Source organism: Nicotiana tabacum, chromosome 9, assembly GCF_000715075.1.
Source record: "Nicotiana tabacum cultivar K326 chromosome 9, ASM71507v2, whole genome shotgun sequence".
NCBI classification, from domain to species: Eukaryota; Viridiplantae; Streptophyta; class Magnoliopsida; order Solanales; family Solanaceae; genus Nicotiana; species Nicotiana tabacum.
In genome coordinates this window covers 3,810,521-3,827,910 of record NC_134088.1, presented here as the reverse complement: position 1 = coordinate 3,827,910, position 17,390 = coordinate 3,810,521, and the positions used below count along the sequence as shown (strand labels likewise).

The window sequence follows — 17,390 nt, the reverse complement described above, 5'->3', positions numbered from 1 at the left end:
CACCACTCCCAAAAATAATAGCTGACATAATGTATATTTTTTGTTTATATGCTTATTATGTACAAAAATTATATTTTTTTTGGGTTTTTTGGATAGCAAATACAATTAATTTCAGTCGACCGATCAATTTTATATTTTGTCCAAAGATTTTCACCAATTTTTTCTTGAAACCACGTGCATGAGGTAACATGTACTTTTCAAACCCATAATTTTTTTCTTTGATCTCTTTCTTTTGCTTAGAATCTGTATTTGTATTACTAAACCCATTAAATATATAATATTTAATTATAAATATAATAACTAAAACGTGTTATGGGTCCGGATAGCCCTCCGCATGAAGGTTACCCTATAAGTTCTATTACTATTGAAATTTTCTAACTTATTGCGTGAAGTATTCTTTTAAATAAATAACAAACTAAAGTTTGCCGCCCAACTAACCAATCAAGATTTCCAAGTTTGATAGGTATTCAATAAGTAAAGGATTTTATTTTGTTAAATCATCAAAAGTATAGTTGGGGTAAGGAAATAACAAATCTTAGTTCAACTAGGTTTAGGTTAAATGAAAAAACTTATATATAAGGGCTAAATTAGATTATAACTTTGCAAATTAAGCTTGCCTTAAATAATATCTCCAATGGCATCAAAAACAACAATTACCAAATTATTAATTATTCTCTTCGTTTATAATTTCTTTAACCTTTCAACCTCAATTTCTTCATTTAATTCCATCCTTACAAATACATTATTCGAGAAAGACTATGTTTCAATGTCAATTATTCTTGAAAATACCTTAAATCATCTTATTTCTTCTTCTCCTAATACCACGACTTTCACTATCTTTTGCCCAACTGACGACGCTTTAATTAAAATATTCCCAAAATATTCCGACATGTTATAAAATAAAAGCAATGCAATAAAATGTAAACAAGAAGAGATAGAGAGAATGGAGAAGTGTTTTCTTCTTTCACTTTGGTGTAATTTTTCATTGCAATTACATGGCTTTTTATAGGCATAAAAAGTAAAGATGATGGACATAAAATAGGAAATTTAATCTTTAAGTTATTCACAACATGAGCATCCAATGTAGCATTCAATGTAGTATCCAATGTAGTATCCAAAGTAGTATCCAATGTACAGACTATTCATAACACTCCCCCTTGGATGTCCATGTAAGATAATGTGCCTCATTAAAAACTTACAAAAAAATATTGGGATGTACATAGTTATTTATAATATGCATTGCTTGCTGCCTCATTAAAAACCTTACCAGGAAAACCCAGTGGGACAAAACCTTGGTTAAGGAAAAGAGTGCAGCGTGTAGTTACTCCCCTGATGAAAAATCACTTAATGTCTCGAAGACGACGCATTCCAATCTTATATATCAGCTTTTCAAATATTGAGGTTGGTAATGCCTTAGTGAACAGATCAGCCAAATTATCACTTGAACGAACTTGTTGTACATCTATTTCACCATTCTTCTGAAGATCATGAGTGAAAAAGAATTTCGGTGAAATGTGTTTTGTTCTATCTCCTTTGATATATCCTCCTTTCAATTGAGCTATGCATGCAACATTGTCTTCATACAATATTGTTGGAATATTCTCTTTCGAAGAAAGACCACATGTTTGTTGAATGTGTTGAGTTATAGATCTTAACCAAACGCATTCTCGACTTGCTTCGTGAATGGCTATTATCTCTGCATGATTTGAAGAAGTAGCAACCATAGTTTGTTTTGTCGAACGCCATGATATGGCTGTACCTCCACTTGTAAATAAATAGCCTGTCTGAGATCGACCTTTGTGTGGATCAGACAAATATCCTGCATCTGCATAACCAATCAATGATGGCTTGGATTCATTTGAATAAAATAAACCCATATCAGTAGTCCGTTGGAGGTATCTGAATATATGTTTAATACCATTCCAGTGTCTTTGTGTTGGCGAAGTACTAAATCTTGCCAATAAGCTTACTAAGAAAGCTATATCTGGTCGGGAATTATTGGCAAGATACATTAATGCCCCAATTGCACTAAGATATGGTACTTTGGCACCAAGAAGCTCTTCATCATTTTCATGAGGCCGGAATGAATCTTTCTTTATATCAAGTGATCTCACAACCATCGGGGTACTCAATGGATGTGCTTTATCCATATAGAATCGCTTTAAAATCTTTTCGGTGCATGTCGATTGATGGACAAATATTCCATCTTTCATATACTCAATTTGTAGACCAAGACAAAATTTTGTCTTTCCAAGATCTTTCATTTCAAATTCTTTCTTCAAACAGTCTACTATTTTTGGAAGCTCCCCAGGAGTTCCAATGATATTTAAATCATCAACATACACGACGATTATAACAAATTCAGATCCAGACCTTTTTATAAAGACACAGGGACAAATTGGATCATTCTTGTACCTTTCTTTCAACAAGTATTCACTCAGGCGATTGTACCACATACGTCCTGATTGTTTCAATCCGTATAAAGATTTCTGAAGCTTTATTGAACAAGTTTCTCGAAAATTTTTATATGCTTCTGGCACTTTAAATCCCTCAGGTACTTTCATAAAAATTCCGTTGTCTAATGATCCATACAAATAGGCTGTAACAACATCCATTAGATGCATATCAAGTTTTTCTTGTACTGCCATATTTATGAGATACCTGAAGGTGATAGCATCCACTACAGGAGAATATGTCTCCATATAATCAATTCCAGGCCTTTGAGAAAACCCTTGTGCCACAAATCGTGCTTTATTTCTAACGACTTCATTTTTATCATTTCGTTTTCGCACAAAAACTCATTTATACCCTACTGACTTTATGCCTTCAGGTATTCGAACTATGGGTTCGAAGACTTCACGTTTTCCAAGTGAAGTTAACTCTGCCTGGATAGCGTCTTTTCATTTTGGCCAATCATTTCTCTGTCTACATTCATTGACAGATTTGGGTTCAAGATCATCATCTTGTTGCATTATTTCAACAGCAACATTATAAGCAAAAATGTTATCGATAACAATATTATTTCGGTTCCATCTTTTCCCGGTTGAGACGTAACTTATTGATATCTCTTCATTTTCATTATTTTTAGATACCTGGACCTCCCCTAAAGTCTTATCATTTGTTACGTCTTAGGGCTCTTCTTGAGCCACTACCTCTGTGTTATGTTCACTTTGATCACTTGCTCCTTTTCTTCTTCGAGGATTTTTATCTTTAGAACCGATTGGTCTACCACGTTTCAAGCATGGCTTAGACTCATTTGCTTTAATTAATTGTTCTGTCGGGATATCAACTCGAATTGGAGCATTAGCAGCTGGAATATGTGACTTAGTCACCCTTGGTAGGTTAGTGAATGCATCTGGCAATTGATTTGAAATATTTTGTAAATAAATAATCTTTTGAACCTCTTGTTCACATTGATTTGTTCGAGGATTTAAATGAGACAGTGATAATGCATTCCAATCTATCTTCTTTTTCAACTGCTTATTTTCTCCCCCTAATGTTGGATATACTGATTCATTAAAATGGCAATCAGAAAATCTTGCCGTAAATAAATCTCCAGTCATCGGCTCTAGATATTTTATAATAGAAGGAGATTCATATCCAACATATATTCCCAACCTTCTTTTAGGACCCATCTTTGTGCGTTGTGGTGGAGCAATTGGAACATATATCGCACAACCAAAGATCCTAAGATGGGAAATATTTGGCTCCTGACCAAAAGCCAATTGCAATGGGGAGACTTTATGATAATTTGTGGGCCTTATCCGCACAAGTGCTGCTGCGTGCAAAATAGCATGACCCCATACTGAAATGGGAAGTTTTGTTCTCATAAGCATTGGTCTAGAAATTAATTGGAGGCGTTTGTTCAATGATTCTACTAGACCATTTTGTGTATGAACATGAGCAACCAGATGCTCAATTGTTATCCCAGCTGAAATACAATAATCATTAAAGGCTTGGGATGTAAATTCACCGGCATTATCAAGACGAATTGTCTTAATTGCATAATCTGGAAATTGTGTTCTTAGCTTTATTATTTGAGCCAACAATCTCGCAAATGCCATATTACGAGTTGATAGTAAGCACACATGTGACCATCTTGTAAATGCATCTACCAAAACCATATAATATTTGAATGGTCCACATGGAGGGTGAATGGGCCCACATATATCACCCTGTATACGTTCCAGAAATGCAGGGGATTCCATCCTAACTTTAATAGTTGATGGTCTAATAATTAATTTTCCTTGAGAACACGCAGCACAAGAGAATTCCTTAAATTGAAGAATCTTCTGATTCTTCATTGCATGTTCATGTGAATTCTCAATTATTTTACGCATCATATTAGAACCAGGATGACCTAACCGGTCATGCCAAATAATAAAATTATCTTGATTAGTAAACTTCTCGTTTACTACGCATGTGTTTCAATCCTATTAATACTTGTGTAGTTAAGCCGGAGGAAAGAGCAGGTAATATTTCAAGCACATATTTCTTACCGGACATTATTGTAGTAATATAAAGATATTCAATCTTTTGATCATTTGTAGTCTCAATATGATAGCCATTTTGGCGAATATCTTTGAAACTTAATAAGTTTCTTTGAGATTTACTACAATATAGTGCTTCATCAATAGCCAAATTTGTTCCTCCTGGTAGTAATAAATTGGCTCTTCCAGAACCTTCAATTAATCTTGTACTACCGGATATTGTATTAACATTCGCTTCTTTCATTACCAAATGAGAGAAATATCTCTTATCTTTTAAAATAGTGTATGTTGTAGCACTATCCAGAAGACATATATTATCTTTATTAATCTTGAGTCCAACTGAAGACTGAGGAATTTTCATATTCTTAATAAAATATGGCTCAACTTAGCGGGAGTTAAGAATAAAATTAGAGCTTCGTGCTGATAACGTGTTATAAAATAAAAGCAATGCAGTAAAATGTAAACAAGAAGAGATAGAGAGAATGGAGAAGTGTTTTCTTCTTTCACTTTGGTGTAATTTTTCATTGCAATTACATGGCCTTTTATAGGCATAAAAAGTAAAGATGATGGACATAAAATAGGAAATTTAATCTTTAAGTTATTTACAACATGGACATCCAATGTAGCATCCAATGTAGTATCCAATGTAGTATCCAAAGTAGTATCCAATGTACAAACTATTCATAACACGACCCTCCTTATAAATTAATTCAATATCATATTGTGCCTTCAAAAATTGATAGAATAATTCTTGAAACTACTCTTCCTTTAGGCTAAAAAAATTGACACTCTACTATCTGGCTATCCTGTTGTTGTTACTACGTTGCCTCTCCACGAAAACGCTTCTATTAACAACGTTAATATCGTCGAATGGGATGTTTATAACGATGAACGTGTGATCGTGCATGGTATCGATGATTTTTTTGATCCTGCATTCGAAATTTTACGTTACTCTGGCGATGCTATATATTGATAATACTTCAATTGTGGAGAAAGATAGTAAGAGGAGCTATGGTTATATCGAAAGGAGTTTTTTCCTAATTGGATTGACTATTGGATTGGTTATCTTCTCATTGATTCTGATATCGGAGTTGTGGTTTTTTCTTATGTTCATGTTCAGTAGTACGCAGGAAGACGGTTGTGAAAGAAGAGGATGAAAAGGTTTCATTAATGTAGGATCGACGTGCAACTTGGCTCGGACACCGTTGATGTAGTTAAAATAAAAGTTTCATTGCCATAGGATTAGGGTTTCATTGGTATCGGCAGAGTTAGAGCTATAATTGAAGCTTATGGGTTCGAAAATTTCCTTTTTTCTAAATAAATAATTTGTATATCTTCAATAGATTTCTTATAATAAGTACAAGATTCGGACCAAAGCCATCAGATTTCCGAAACAGTAAGCTAAAGGCTAGCTCTACCCCCGAGTATAGGATTATGGTTTCCTGAGGTTTCCTCCTCTAGACTATGTTCAGTTTTTGTGTAGTGAGTTTTTTTTAAAAGTTTATTGTATTCTTCTAGGAGTAGCTTTTATTCATTAATTAATGGAATTTCATATGTTCAACTTACTAAGGTAAACGAAGAGAGAAAATATGTACTTTTTCTTTATATGTTATGTACAGTTGATATCATGGTTAACTCGTAAAGGATTTTTTTTGGAAGAATTATGTAACGTTTATTTACATTTCAAGACAAAGAAGGTCATTAACTAGTACTAATTTTAGTGATATTCGTCAAGTATATACTGATAAGTAGTTATATTTATCAAAAGAAAATACTGATTTTGTGATTTGAAGTGCAGTCAAGTCTGTTTTAGTTAATCTTTTTCTTTTATAGTATTTCAATTTAAGAGAAGGTATACACTCGACCATGAACTCCACGAGAAGTTTTTCTTTTAAATGATTTACTAGCTACCTCATTCATCCTTTCATTCATTCTATTTTTCAAGTGTCCGACGGATTACTTATTATCTCCAAAGATATTTTAGTTGTTTCAGAGATGAGGAAACAATATAATTGCAATCACGATTATCAAACTGACTGCAATATTTTTTTGTCCGTGAAAATCCCACCAGAGTGCCTCTACTTCTAACTAGATTAGAATCATTCTTAACGAGTCCATAAGTAGTAAAAATGGCAGCCCGATGCACTAAGCTCCCGCTATGTGCGAGGTTCGGAAAAAAGCCGGACCACAAAGATCTATCGTACGCATCCTTACTTTCTGCAAGAAGCTGTTTTCACGGCTCGAACCTGTCACCTTATCACTTGCCTTCTTCTTATTCTTGCTCTTGTCTTTCTAAAACCTTGTCGTTCTATCATACTTTAGCTTGCGATCGATTTCCTTATGTTTTTTTTCTTTTTTTTCTTTTTGGAACCTCAAGCGAGACATTGTATCGTCTCTAACACTTCTTTTACTATCTAATTAGACCTTTTGATACTTAGAAGTCATAGGCTGGAAAATATGCCACTGACGACACTGGTATCATTTCTGGATACTGAATCCTAGTGCTTCTAGTCTTTTACCTGAAATATGGACCACTTTCATCCTTCTATACTTGAGTATTGAGTATTTCGTACGTTGTTCACTTTAACCTTACTTACCTTAAAATATCACCTCACATTCTTCTATCTCTTTCATAACCTCTCTCCCACATAGGTATAAATCACATCCACCATTTGAAGCTCTATTATAATACTTTCACCTCTAGTGCCTATACAATCCGGTAGGAGCTCCAAACTGAATTCTTATGAGGCTGGTATTTTTCTATCTGGCTTTATCGTAGAGCCGTTATATGGTTGTTGTTCTATCCATCTTGCACCTCTAATACTAAGAGTGATTCTGTTATGTTCTCAATCATGATTCCTATAACTTCTGGGTCCAATAATCAAATTCCTAATTTACTTCATTGATATAACTTTTAGTTTTCTCCTTCTTCTGATCGGCCTTTATATCAGCTTAAGTTATATCCTGATCTGTGGCCCATGGCCAGAGTATGACATTACATGTTCAGAATCTCTTAGTCGCAAGTGGTACGCAAGGATAGGTAAGGCACCGAGTGCCGGTCTCGCCTCCCAGGCTCAAGGCGTGACAGAACCCTTGACCTCCTGGTCACATGGAGGCAACTTTACAAGTTACGCCAAGCCTTCGAGTCCATAAGAAGTAATTTCATTATTTTCATCGGATCCGAATAAAGACCAAAGATCTTGAGCAACAGATCCAGCAGAACCCTCCCCTAAATATGGCCTAACCAAAAACTTAGTAGCACAGAAATTATAGCTGGATTTCACCAAATATAAGGTCTACAGTCCACTGGTCATGCAAAATAGAAACATCAAGGCTACGAGCCATGTGCTTTCACCTTCAGAGACATCAAAATTCAAATTTATGGCCAAAACTTATATACTTGAAAGCAATAATGTCAAGCATTGTTCAAAACCAGTATGCTCGAATGTTCTGCTTAATCTTTCATTCAAGAAAATTGAAATTTATATATGTCAACATGGCTAACCCACATCACTTCTGAAACGAAACCGAGTAGGAACCAGTATTTGGATCTTTAACTGCTTTGAAGTTGTCGACACTCATACCAAATCGACCCAAAATGGAATTTCCCATTTCTTTGAGCTTGCCTGTAATAAATACAAATCATTAACATCAAAAGAACCACAAAATAAGTGCCTACACTGCTTGAAAGCAAACTGAGGTATCGCGATAAACTGAATACCATACTTTGTCTCGGATCACACAGTAACAAAGGTGTTAATACACAAACCAAAACTCCCTTTACAAAAACTTAAGATGATACAATCAGTCGAAGAGAGATCAAATAATCAGGGACCTACGAGCTAAAAGGGAATTTCATGGAGTCCTGAACAGTAGCTATAGTACATTTTGGCACGGAAGTGCATTAGTCAGCATCACGAGATTAAAGCAGTAAAGCATATGGTCTTCCTTGTTCTTTTAGTTTCTTGATGAGTCATACTAAGTTAACTGTAGCAGCAGCATTGCTCAGCTGATGAGTCATACTGGGTTAGCTTTCGCACAAGCTTTGCCAAATATTTACTTAAATGAGACTCTTTTTTTATAAGGAAAAAAAGAGAGACACATTTAAGTAAAAATTTGGGCAAAGTTCTATGAGACTTATGGAATCCAGAGTTCAAGATTTACTATCACATGTTTCTCCAGTGTCAGGAAATGTGTAATTGCACTTATATATGATATTTTTTTGATAAGGACACTTATGTATGATGTTAGCTAATGCATTACTATGCTTTTTGATAGGTTAGTGCAGCATGACCTTATGAAATCTAAGATGTGCATGGTAAATGTCACAGTTAATTGTCTCAAGTTAAAAACTACTGAAAGTCTATACTATAGTACAGACTAACGTCACAGCCAATTTCCTGAGTTAAAAACTGCTGTCTGCAAGAGTCTATACACTTTATATTTTTGATACAAAACAAAGTCCATACAATAGCAGATTACTCCAGGCCTATAGAACATTACTGGCTGATCAGTCCACTAATAAGAAAGCCATTGTGCTCAGCGACTTTGTCTATTTATGGGTTTAATGGGAGCTGACATTCTCAAAAACAATGATTTTTTATTTCTCAAAAAGACGATTTTCTTTAATCACTATGAGGCCAATTGCTAAAGAATCCAAGAACATTATGAGGCCTTCCACACAAAGAATACAGACAAATGAATGATGTGAAAAGTTAGGAGACTAATTGCTAAAGCATGTAAGTCATGTTCAATCTTCGCCAAACAACTAGCCTGAGAAGCAACACGGAATCTCTGAGTGCAAAAACATAGTAGTCCCCAACCATGTGAATGACACACTTCTCTATTTAGCTTTTTGCTGTTTGTTTCCATAATTGGCCAGGAGTTAGTTAGATACGAACTAGATATCCTTCTCACTGACTAACATAAATAAGTGGGAAGAAATGTCAAACCATTAACAATTCTATAGGAAAGAATCTCTACTATAAAGAGTTAAATAAGAAAAGAAAATAGAGAATTAGTCCATGTCAAGACAGGAGATTGTTAAGCTCACCAATCATCTCTTCTTTCATCTTTTCTCGCTTCTCATCCGCTAATGGCTTTAAACGCATCACACTTCTCCTGGCTTGGTCATTTGAGGGTTCCAATTCCAAGATCTTTGTCATGTCTGCAAGATTTTAAAAAAAAAAAAGACAAAGGGAATAAATAAGAACAGAAGAAAAGAGCCAAAGTAGAACTCCAATTTTTCAATTATTCACCAATAGGCAATAACATGAACCGTTTGAGTGGTGTGCAATTATTACCAGAGGCACATGAGTAACATACAGGGACTCTTTTTGTTTATTCTTTTTGTCAGAGAGTGGGGAAGAGAGAATACGGAAAAGACATAGAAGAACCTGATGGAAAAACACAAGATCTCCACCAGATATCCCAGTAAATGCGAGTATGAATGTTAGTTATTTAGTTATGTAGTGATGCAGCTAAGAAAAACCAACTACAATGACATTATACTGAACAATCATACTACAATTTCAGAATCCAATGTTTACCAGTAATAGCCTCATCATAGTGTTCAAGCTTTTCATGTGCCTCTGCTCTTCTAACCAGAGCCTTCATATATGTAGGATTTAGTTCTAATGCTTTTGTGCATTCCTTGATTGTCTCACCATGTTTTCCCTGTAAATGAAAAAGAATAATAATATCATTAGTAGATGCAACAAAAACTCACACAGATAAACACATTCATATCTTACAAACTACACTCGGAAAAGTAAAAAAACAAAGATATGGGGAAAGCAGAGAGAACATTATGGAAATTTGTCTAATATAAAGGGAAACAAAAATGTGGAAAAAGCAGACCTTAAAAAATATGCACATACCCTCTTTAAGATTATGGACTATAAAGAGCAAATGTTTGATTTCCTGTCCAACACAACGACAGGTGACCTTTTTCCGATAAGGTAAGCTATTTTATTAAGATAGCAAGTTCACATATAAAATTAAAACATCATCTCCTCCTCCAAAAATTGAAAAAGAAAAGCTGGGTTTTCCATCATATTGCTGCTACACCATAAGCACAAAGACCGTAAACACCCTATACTTTACACAGGTAGACTGAAGTTTCTTTCCATCAAAACATCTATTGTTTCTTGATGACAAATGACTTTCACATTGGTAAAATGAGAGTCATATCGTGTCTACTTCTAGTTTACCTCCAAAATCAACAAATTTTGGACCAAAATAATTGTCTCTGCTGTTAACAGTGTTAGCAGTATAAGGTATGAAATTCAAACATTTTATGTCAGATATAGGGGTATGACATGATTTTTCCATTGTATGTTTGCTCAGAGATTATTTCCCTTGAAATATGTTACACTTACATCAGATCCCATGATGTTTATCATGGGTTCTTTTAGTTTGGTTAAAGATTTGTATATTAGCGATAAGTGAGAAACCCTTTATTTTAAGAACCATTACTATTCGTTTTTTACTTTTTTATAAGTACAAGTTCATTGATGTGAACGTGAACTCTGCATACGAGATGTATAAAAGGGGTAAAGAATCCTATAAAGGTATAGAACCCCTATTTCAAGAACCAAACAAGTTTGGGATTGGGGAGTTTATTGATGATTGATATGTTAGAAATTTTGAAACAAATGTTCCAAGAAGTCTTATACGTACGTAGCATTACGTTTTTCATATATACTTGGACAAAAAAAAGGGGCAAAGATCCTCCCAAGAATTTCCAGTAAATTTATCTTTACATCAACCATATGTCTCATTCAAACATGTTATATATAAGGATGATAAAATGTTTTTAATTCATACACCTAATTTATAAAGAGAAGCGTTGAGAATAATTATCACAATGTACCAAAGAATCTAAACCACACCAAATTTATAAGGAGAAAGAGCTGATATTACTTTCTCAAAAGATTCTAGGCAATTGTCACGAATGGAAAATTACAATATTACAACTAAATGTAGTGATCTAGGTATTGTACTTCCACATTAGAAAGTATTAAATCTTAAACAAGAAATCTGATCAGGTTGGAAGTCAATAATTCATCAAGTCGGACCAACTAACATTATAAATATATAAAATATTAAGTAAGATGGTTTTACCTTTCCGGAAAAAAAGAAGAAGAAGGAGATACTATGCAATATAGTACACAACAGATTGTCCAACACAAAATAATTTATAAAAGATGAGAATAGAAAAGAAGTTTTGTCTCCTTCAATGGACGGTATACTTCCTCTGTCCTACATAACAGCTAATATTTATTTTTTCATCCCAATTTCATCAAAGGTACAGGAAAGAGGATCAGACAGAAGTTAGCAATCGCTTGCTCACACTAATGACCAGTTTAACAAGACCGAAGAACACTACTTCCATCTCATCATCCGTGGCTTGTTGTGGCATGGTGTCACTTAGACGTACTAGTTATCCTGGTCCTTAACATGTCTTTTATATGTCTTGGCTTATCACATATCACTGCATAAAGTACCTAAACAACAAGGAAGTGAAGTCTGCAGCCAACGCCTCCCTAGACCATCCTTATTCCACCCCTGCGCAAACTACAAACACCTTTCTTAGCCCCAGAGTCAGCCAGCCTCCACTACCCGCCCCCGTGACAACACCCTCCCCAGCCTCGACTTGTGACACGACCTTCTTCCTCAAATTTACCTAATTTCCCCCTCCGCACCATTCCCACTGCCCCTCCAAATATTAAATTAGAATAGCCTCCGAATCAAAGTTTACAAGCCACTGCAAGTACAGATGAAATACTATCATCTCAACTCAGACTTGCCATTCAGCAAGACACAAGAACGAAGGTGGAAAGGAAAGAGAATACAATTTACTGAATAGAGACAACAAAATTGATAAGGTTGTTATAGATTTGAGTAGATTGAGTTTGAGGGGTAAATCCTACAGTTTTTCTCGTCAAGTTTAGATGCTAAGTTCAGATAATGTAGACAAAATCTGCTGTGACTGAAATCGAATATCTGCAGAAATAGTTAATGATGAAACAGCACAAGCAGAAATTATATGCTATCACCTATGAGGAATACTAGCTACCTGAAAAGATAAGGGAACAAAAAACCAAACCTAAGATAACCACAATGAAACAGTATGGTTCACAGATGAGAACACATCAGAGCTAAAGGCACTGGTAAAGTCTTTATTTTATAACAATACAGCACTAGTTATCATACAAGGGAATCTCGTAGTCTGCCTATCAGTTGATGTAGTTCCATCATATGCTATCTCAGAAGGATGAACTCTTTCTACATACTGTAGGATTTAACAGTTCCACGCGAATGGTATTGCATAAAGCCATAATAGCATCGAATATGATGTGACATCTTTCTCATAGTTACACCCCTCTCCATATATTTCAGCTTCAAGATTTGCTTTAAGCATATCCCAGACCAGATATGACAGTCTCAAACTTAGTTATCAGGCCCAATCAAATCAGGTTTGAAGGGGTTTAGAAGACAAGACTATTAATAGTTTTTTCCTTAGCTGGTCAGAATTTCTGTTTATCAGGTAAAGGTAATCACATTGATATCCAGCAACAAGAGTATGTCGGGAAACCTATTTGGAATAGCTCTTTTACAGGTTGCGTAAAGAGCTCAAAAATCAGACATCGCTTCTATTAGCCAGTCAGAATTGTTTATGTCCAGTATATATAGGGTGACAGGTCTCTTTCGAATGCTCAAATCCACAAGTTCAAATGATCAGCAAAAGCTGCAACGTTGATTTCAATATTTATTAGTCACCAACTAAATTGCTATACCAAAAGCAGTAGGAATCCAAGTGGGACAATACAAATCAATGAAAAGCTAGTAACAAACAGATGCCAAATGTAAAAGCTCCTGACAAGTTTGGCAAACTATTCTGTAGACAAAACTAACCTATCAGCACTTCCAACCCATGGCAGAATTTTGACAAAATAAAATCTGATGCAGAGTGCACACAATGCATATGCTGAGCTTACCAGTTTGGAGAAACAAGCTGCACGATTAGCATGGCATATTGAACGAATTTCAGTACTTGAAGGAATATCTGCTGCAACTTGTAATGCTAGCTCATATTTTGACAATGCCTCTTCATAAAGCCCATCCTTAAACAATGTATTGCCTTCAACTTTTGCATCATTTGCTTGAGCCAAGGCTTTCTGCTTCTCAAAATGAAAGAATCATATTAATAATTGTTAAGAGTGATTATCTTAGTACAGTTTCACCAACTAACAAGAGGAAGAACATTTCCAAAAAAAAAAAGGGGCAGGCGTAATAGCTGAAATGGCAATGATCAAACACCCTAAAACACATTAACAAGAGAAAGAAGGTCAGGCAGATCAGAGTCACGAAAGTACATTTATGATGAAATTCCTCAATGTCGAATAGGAAAAATCAAATGGGGAAAAAATATAGTTGTTAAATTTGCATGACCCACAAGAAAAGGTTCATTTATTTCAGTGCCACTTTTACCCCAAGACCCAGGGTTGAAAACAATGTCAGCTAGATTTTCTACACAAGTTTCACATTTTCTAATCTTCGATTTGGGATGGAGGCACTTCTTCGCAGCAACTTATCTAATCTTGGACCACATTCTTTCCTTTTTCTTTTTATCAAGATGGAGTTCGTGATTTATAGAATGTAGGACAAGAACGGTCAGAATAGTGGTATTAAAATGCTAGTAAATGGTTGCTTCGCGATCATTAAACTTCTTAACGTACTAATATTCTCGTCTTAATGTTGATGTTAAGGTGATGGCAAGAAAAAATCAACACACACATACAGAAAGTTCATCTGGAAAGAGATACACCCTCTTCCTAAAATGTTACAAACCCCATTAGCACAATTAATGAAAGCATATAGCATAGAAAATTCAGAATACTAAAGTATTTTTTAGGGTATAGGGAAGCTATGCGCTATAAATGGGTATATTCCATATATTTAGAATTTTCTTATTTTTATTATTACAGAAGGTAGCAAATCCATTTTATATAGTCCCTAATCTCATTTCTCTCATGACCTTTGATTTTCATCATTTCCTCTTTCCATTTCTTTCTTATTTATGAGATCATTTCTTTTTTATGAGTCAAACCAAGCCACTCCGCCTGTAACCCAATAAAGATATAAGGAACAGAAAAAATCGATTCCAATCGCATTAGCTAATCGATTTGATTGATCATTTCAATAGACTAGTAACTTGATTACATTGCACTAATGCTTTCAACGCTATCTGGTGCATTTCATTGATGCACTTAACATAACTCACTAGAGAGTAAAATTGCAGGTATACAACACAACATTCCAATATTTGACTCTCTTAGCTGGAACTGACTTGGGTGAGGACAGGGACAGCCTTAGAGACAATCACCAGCTGGAAGTTACAAGAATTAGCAAAGAGAAGAAAGCAAATTGGAAGACCATACTATTGATTATTTCTTGAAAGATTTGGAATGTAAGGAATACACGACTTCCCATAGCTGCAAAAAAGATATGTTTTTCAATAATCGAAATTTCATAAATATACATCATGAAGGTGTCAAGTACACAATAGTAACATGTTACAGTATCGCAAGACATCCCTAGTTGCAAAAAAATATGGGATATATCAAAAGACTCTGTATTTCATATAACTTTTTGGTGTACGGAGAAGATACTATTATGTACAGAGAATTCGGGCTAATTAATTGTTTGTGTTTGCTGTAGAGCCATTCAATCATCACAAAAACATCTGCTATTTTCTGACACCGCTCGCCATGGAGTAACATAAATAAATGAAATTTAACTTACCAAAACAAACAAACAAACAAAAGGAATAACTAGAGAGAATTCAACAAACTGAGAAATGAATTCCTCAATTCTAATCTCGAATTCACAGGCTTTAAATTCTAATCACTGATTTTTTTTTCCAATGCACATTGCACCATTTAATCAAAAAAATTAAAAAAATCAATAACTAAGGAACTCAAAACATTAGTATACACAATATACTAAATTAAACTTACCTAAACTAGTTGCAATCACTCTACAAATACCTAACAGCACCGGAAAACAGCAACGCGAATTTGTCAATTAAAAAAATGTAAGAGAAGAAAACCTACCTCATTGAGCTGTTCTAGATTTGTTTCAGGCTGCTGCGTCTTCTCCTTCAAATCGCCATCAGAAGAAGACGACGGCGCATTGACTGTTTTTTCAGATTCTCTATTACTTCCATTTTCGGTCTCGTTCAGTTCGGTATCGCTCGCTGTTTCGTATCCATCGGAGGCGTTACCAGACGGCGCTTTCTCCGCCGCCGTCGCCGTCGAAGAACTGTCGGCGGGCGGCGAAACCTCTGTGGTCGTTGATTCAGAGGTTTGTCTAGGTTTGGAGTTTGATTTTGCTTGTTCAGAAGGTACTTGTTCGATTAACACCATTTTTTTAGCTTCTGACTTCTTCTGGAAGTTTCTTCAGTGCGAAATGGTATTTGAAGAGGAAGGAGAACCGATTTGCTTGTTAATCGAGAAACCTGTGTTTTAAGCAGGGTACCCAACGACGCCGTTTCAAAGTCATTAATGCTGATTTCATATGAGGCGTAGCCACTTTTGGGCCTGCTTTTAAAGTTTAGCCAGTATTTGAAATTTAATAATAGTCACTTTTAATGAAGAAGCAAAATTGGACAAAAATATCATGAATTTATTCATGTATCAAAGTGTGCATTAACACCTTTCTTTCGGGATTGCCCAGTTACTTTGGAGGGTGGTAATCTATATGAATGGCCTGTGATCAAATTCTCCCTTAATGACTTTGGGTAGAGCCTGTCGCACAGGACTTGGGCGGTTTATATTTCATGTGTGGTCTGCAGGCTATTACACAAGGGGGTTTACCCAGTGCGCACAAAGTGTTCACCATAGAGTGCTCACCGGAAGGCCAATGCGTACAAAGTGCTCACCACAAAGTGTTCACCCGAAGGGCAAAGGTTGTGGCAGAGATTGTAGTGACTGCGGATTTTCCCTCTTACAAAAAAAAAAAAAAATGCATTAACCGTGTGCTGGAGTTTGAAACCTATATTCGTACGGTAGAATTAATGAAAACTCCATGAATTATTCTTGAAATTCGAAAATTTCCTACGAGTGTAACTCTAACATAGCATTCTGAATGCTATTAATTGTGAAACTCTAATACACTATAAATTAAAATTGTGAATTAAAGAGGAAAAATCCGACCTCATCTTATTGTGCAACGCTTAAGTGGAGGAAAAAACAAGCATATCATAAACCAGATCAACTTTTTATTCATAAATCTGCAAAGTGATGGTTAGACCGACTATATTGTATTGGTTAGTGTGTTGATCAGTCAAGAACTTCTATATCTAGAAGATGAACATAGCTAAAATGAGAATGCTGAGATGAATGCATGGGCACACTAGGTTGGATAGGATTAGGGATGAATATATTCGGGAGAAGGTGAGTGTGGTCCCCATGGAGGACAAGATGCGAGAAGCAAGGGTTAGATGGTTCGGACATGTGAGAAGGATAAGCCTAGATGCCCTAGTGATGAGTTGTGAACAATTGGCTTTGACGGGTATGAGAAGAGGTAAAGGGCGACCGAATAAGTATTGGAGAGAGTTGATCAGGCAGTACATGGCGCGACTTCAACTTACCGAAGACATGACACTAGATAGGAGTGTATCGAGGTCGTCGAGATTATGATAGAAGGATAGTAAGTAGGCGAGTGTCTTTCTGATCCGGTCCAGATGTATTAGGACTAGTCTATTAGTATCCTGTCATTGTTCTTAAATTGCTAGTATTATGGTTGTTTTCTTACGCCTCAGTTTTCTAGTACCTTGTCATTGTTAGTGTTTGTTGCTATTGCTTTCTTCCATCTATTTTTCCGATTCATACA

General features: G+C 35.4%; 1 protein-coding gene across 2 annotated transcripts; it reads right to left on the bottom strand.

The window, feature by feature from the left end:
• Positions 1-7,862: 7,862 nt before the first annotated feature.
• Positions 7,863-16,057, bottom strand: LOC107818325 (uncharacterized). Of its 2 annotated transcripts, none has more exons than XM_016644320.2 (5): positions 15,611-16,057; positions 13,493-13,675; positions 10,040-10,166; positions 9,544-9,657; positions 7,863-8,116 (listed from the first exon to the last, which is right to left on the bottom strand). In XM_016644320.2, exons 1-5 carry the CDS (start codon positions 15,920-15,922, stop codon positions 8,001-8,003), a joined length of 852 nt encoding a protein of 283 aa, XP_016499806.1. In that variant the 5' UTR covers positions 15,923-16,057; the 3' UTR covers positions 7,863-8,000. The 2 variants fall into 2 exon arrangements, with proteins under 2 accessions (XP_016499806.1, XP_016499811.1); XM_016644325.2 differs by having other exon boundaries at positions 13,493-13,672.
• Positions 16,058-17,390: the final 1,333 nt, after the last annotated feature.

Excerpts from the sequence above, each read along its gene's own strand:
- LOC107818325 (XM_016644320.2), bottom strand. The coding sequence starts at position 15,922 with ATGGTGTTAATCGAACAAGTACCTTCTGAACAAGCAAAATCAAACTCC. Across the intron at positions 9,658-10,039 it reads CTATGATGAGGCTATTACTG|ACATGACAAAGATCTTGGAA; the intron begins GTAAACATTGGA and ends AAAATCTTGCAG. Across the intron at positions 8,117-9,543 it reads GATGAAAGAAGAGATGATTG|GCAAGCTCAAAGAAATGGGA; the intron begins GTGAGCTTAACA and ends TATTTATTACAG.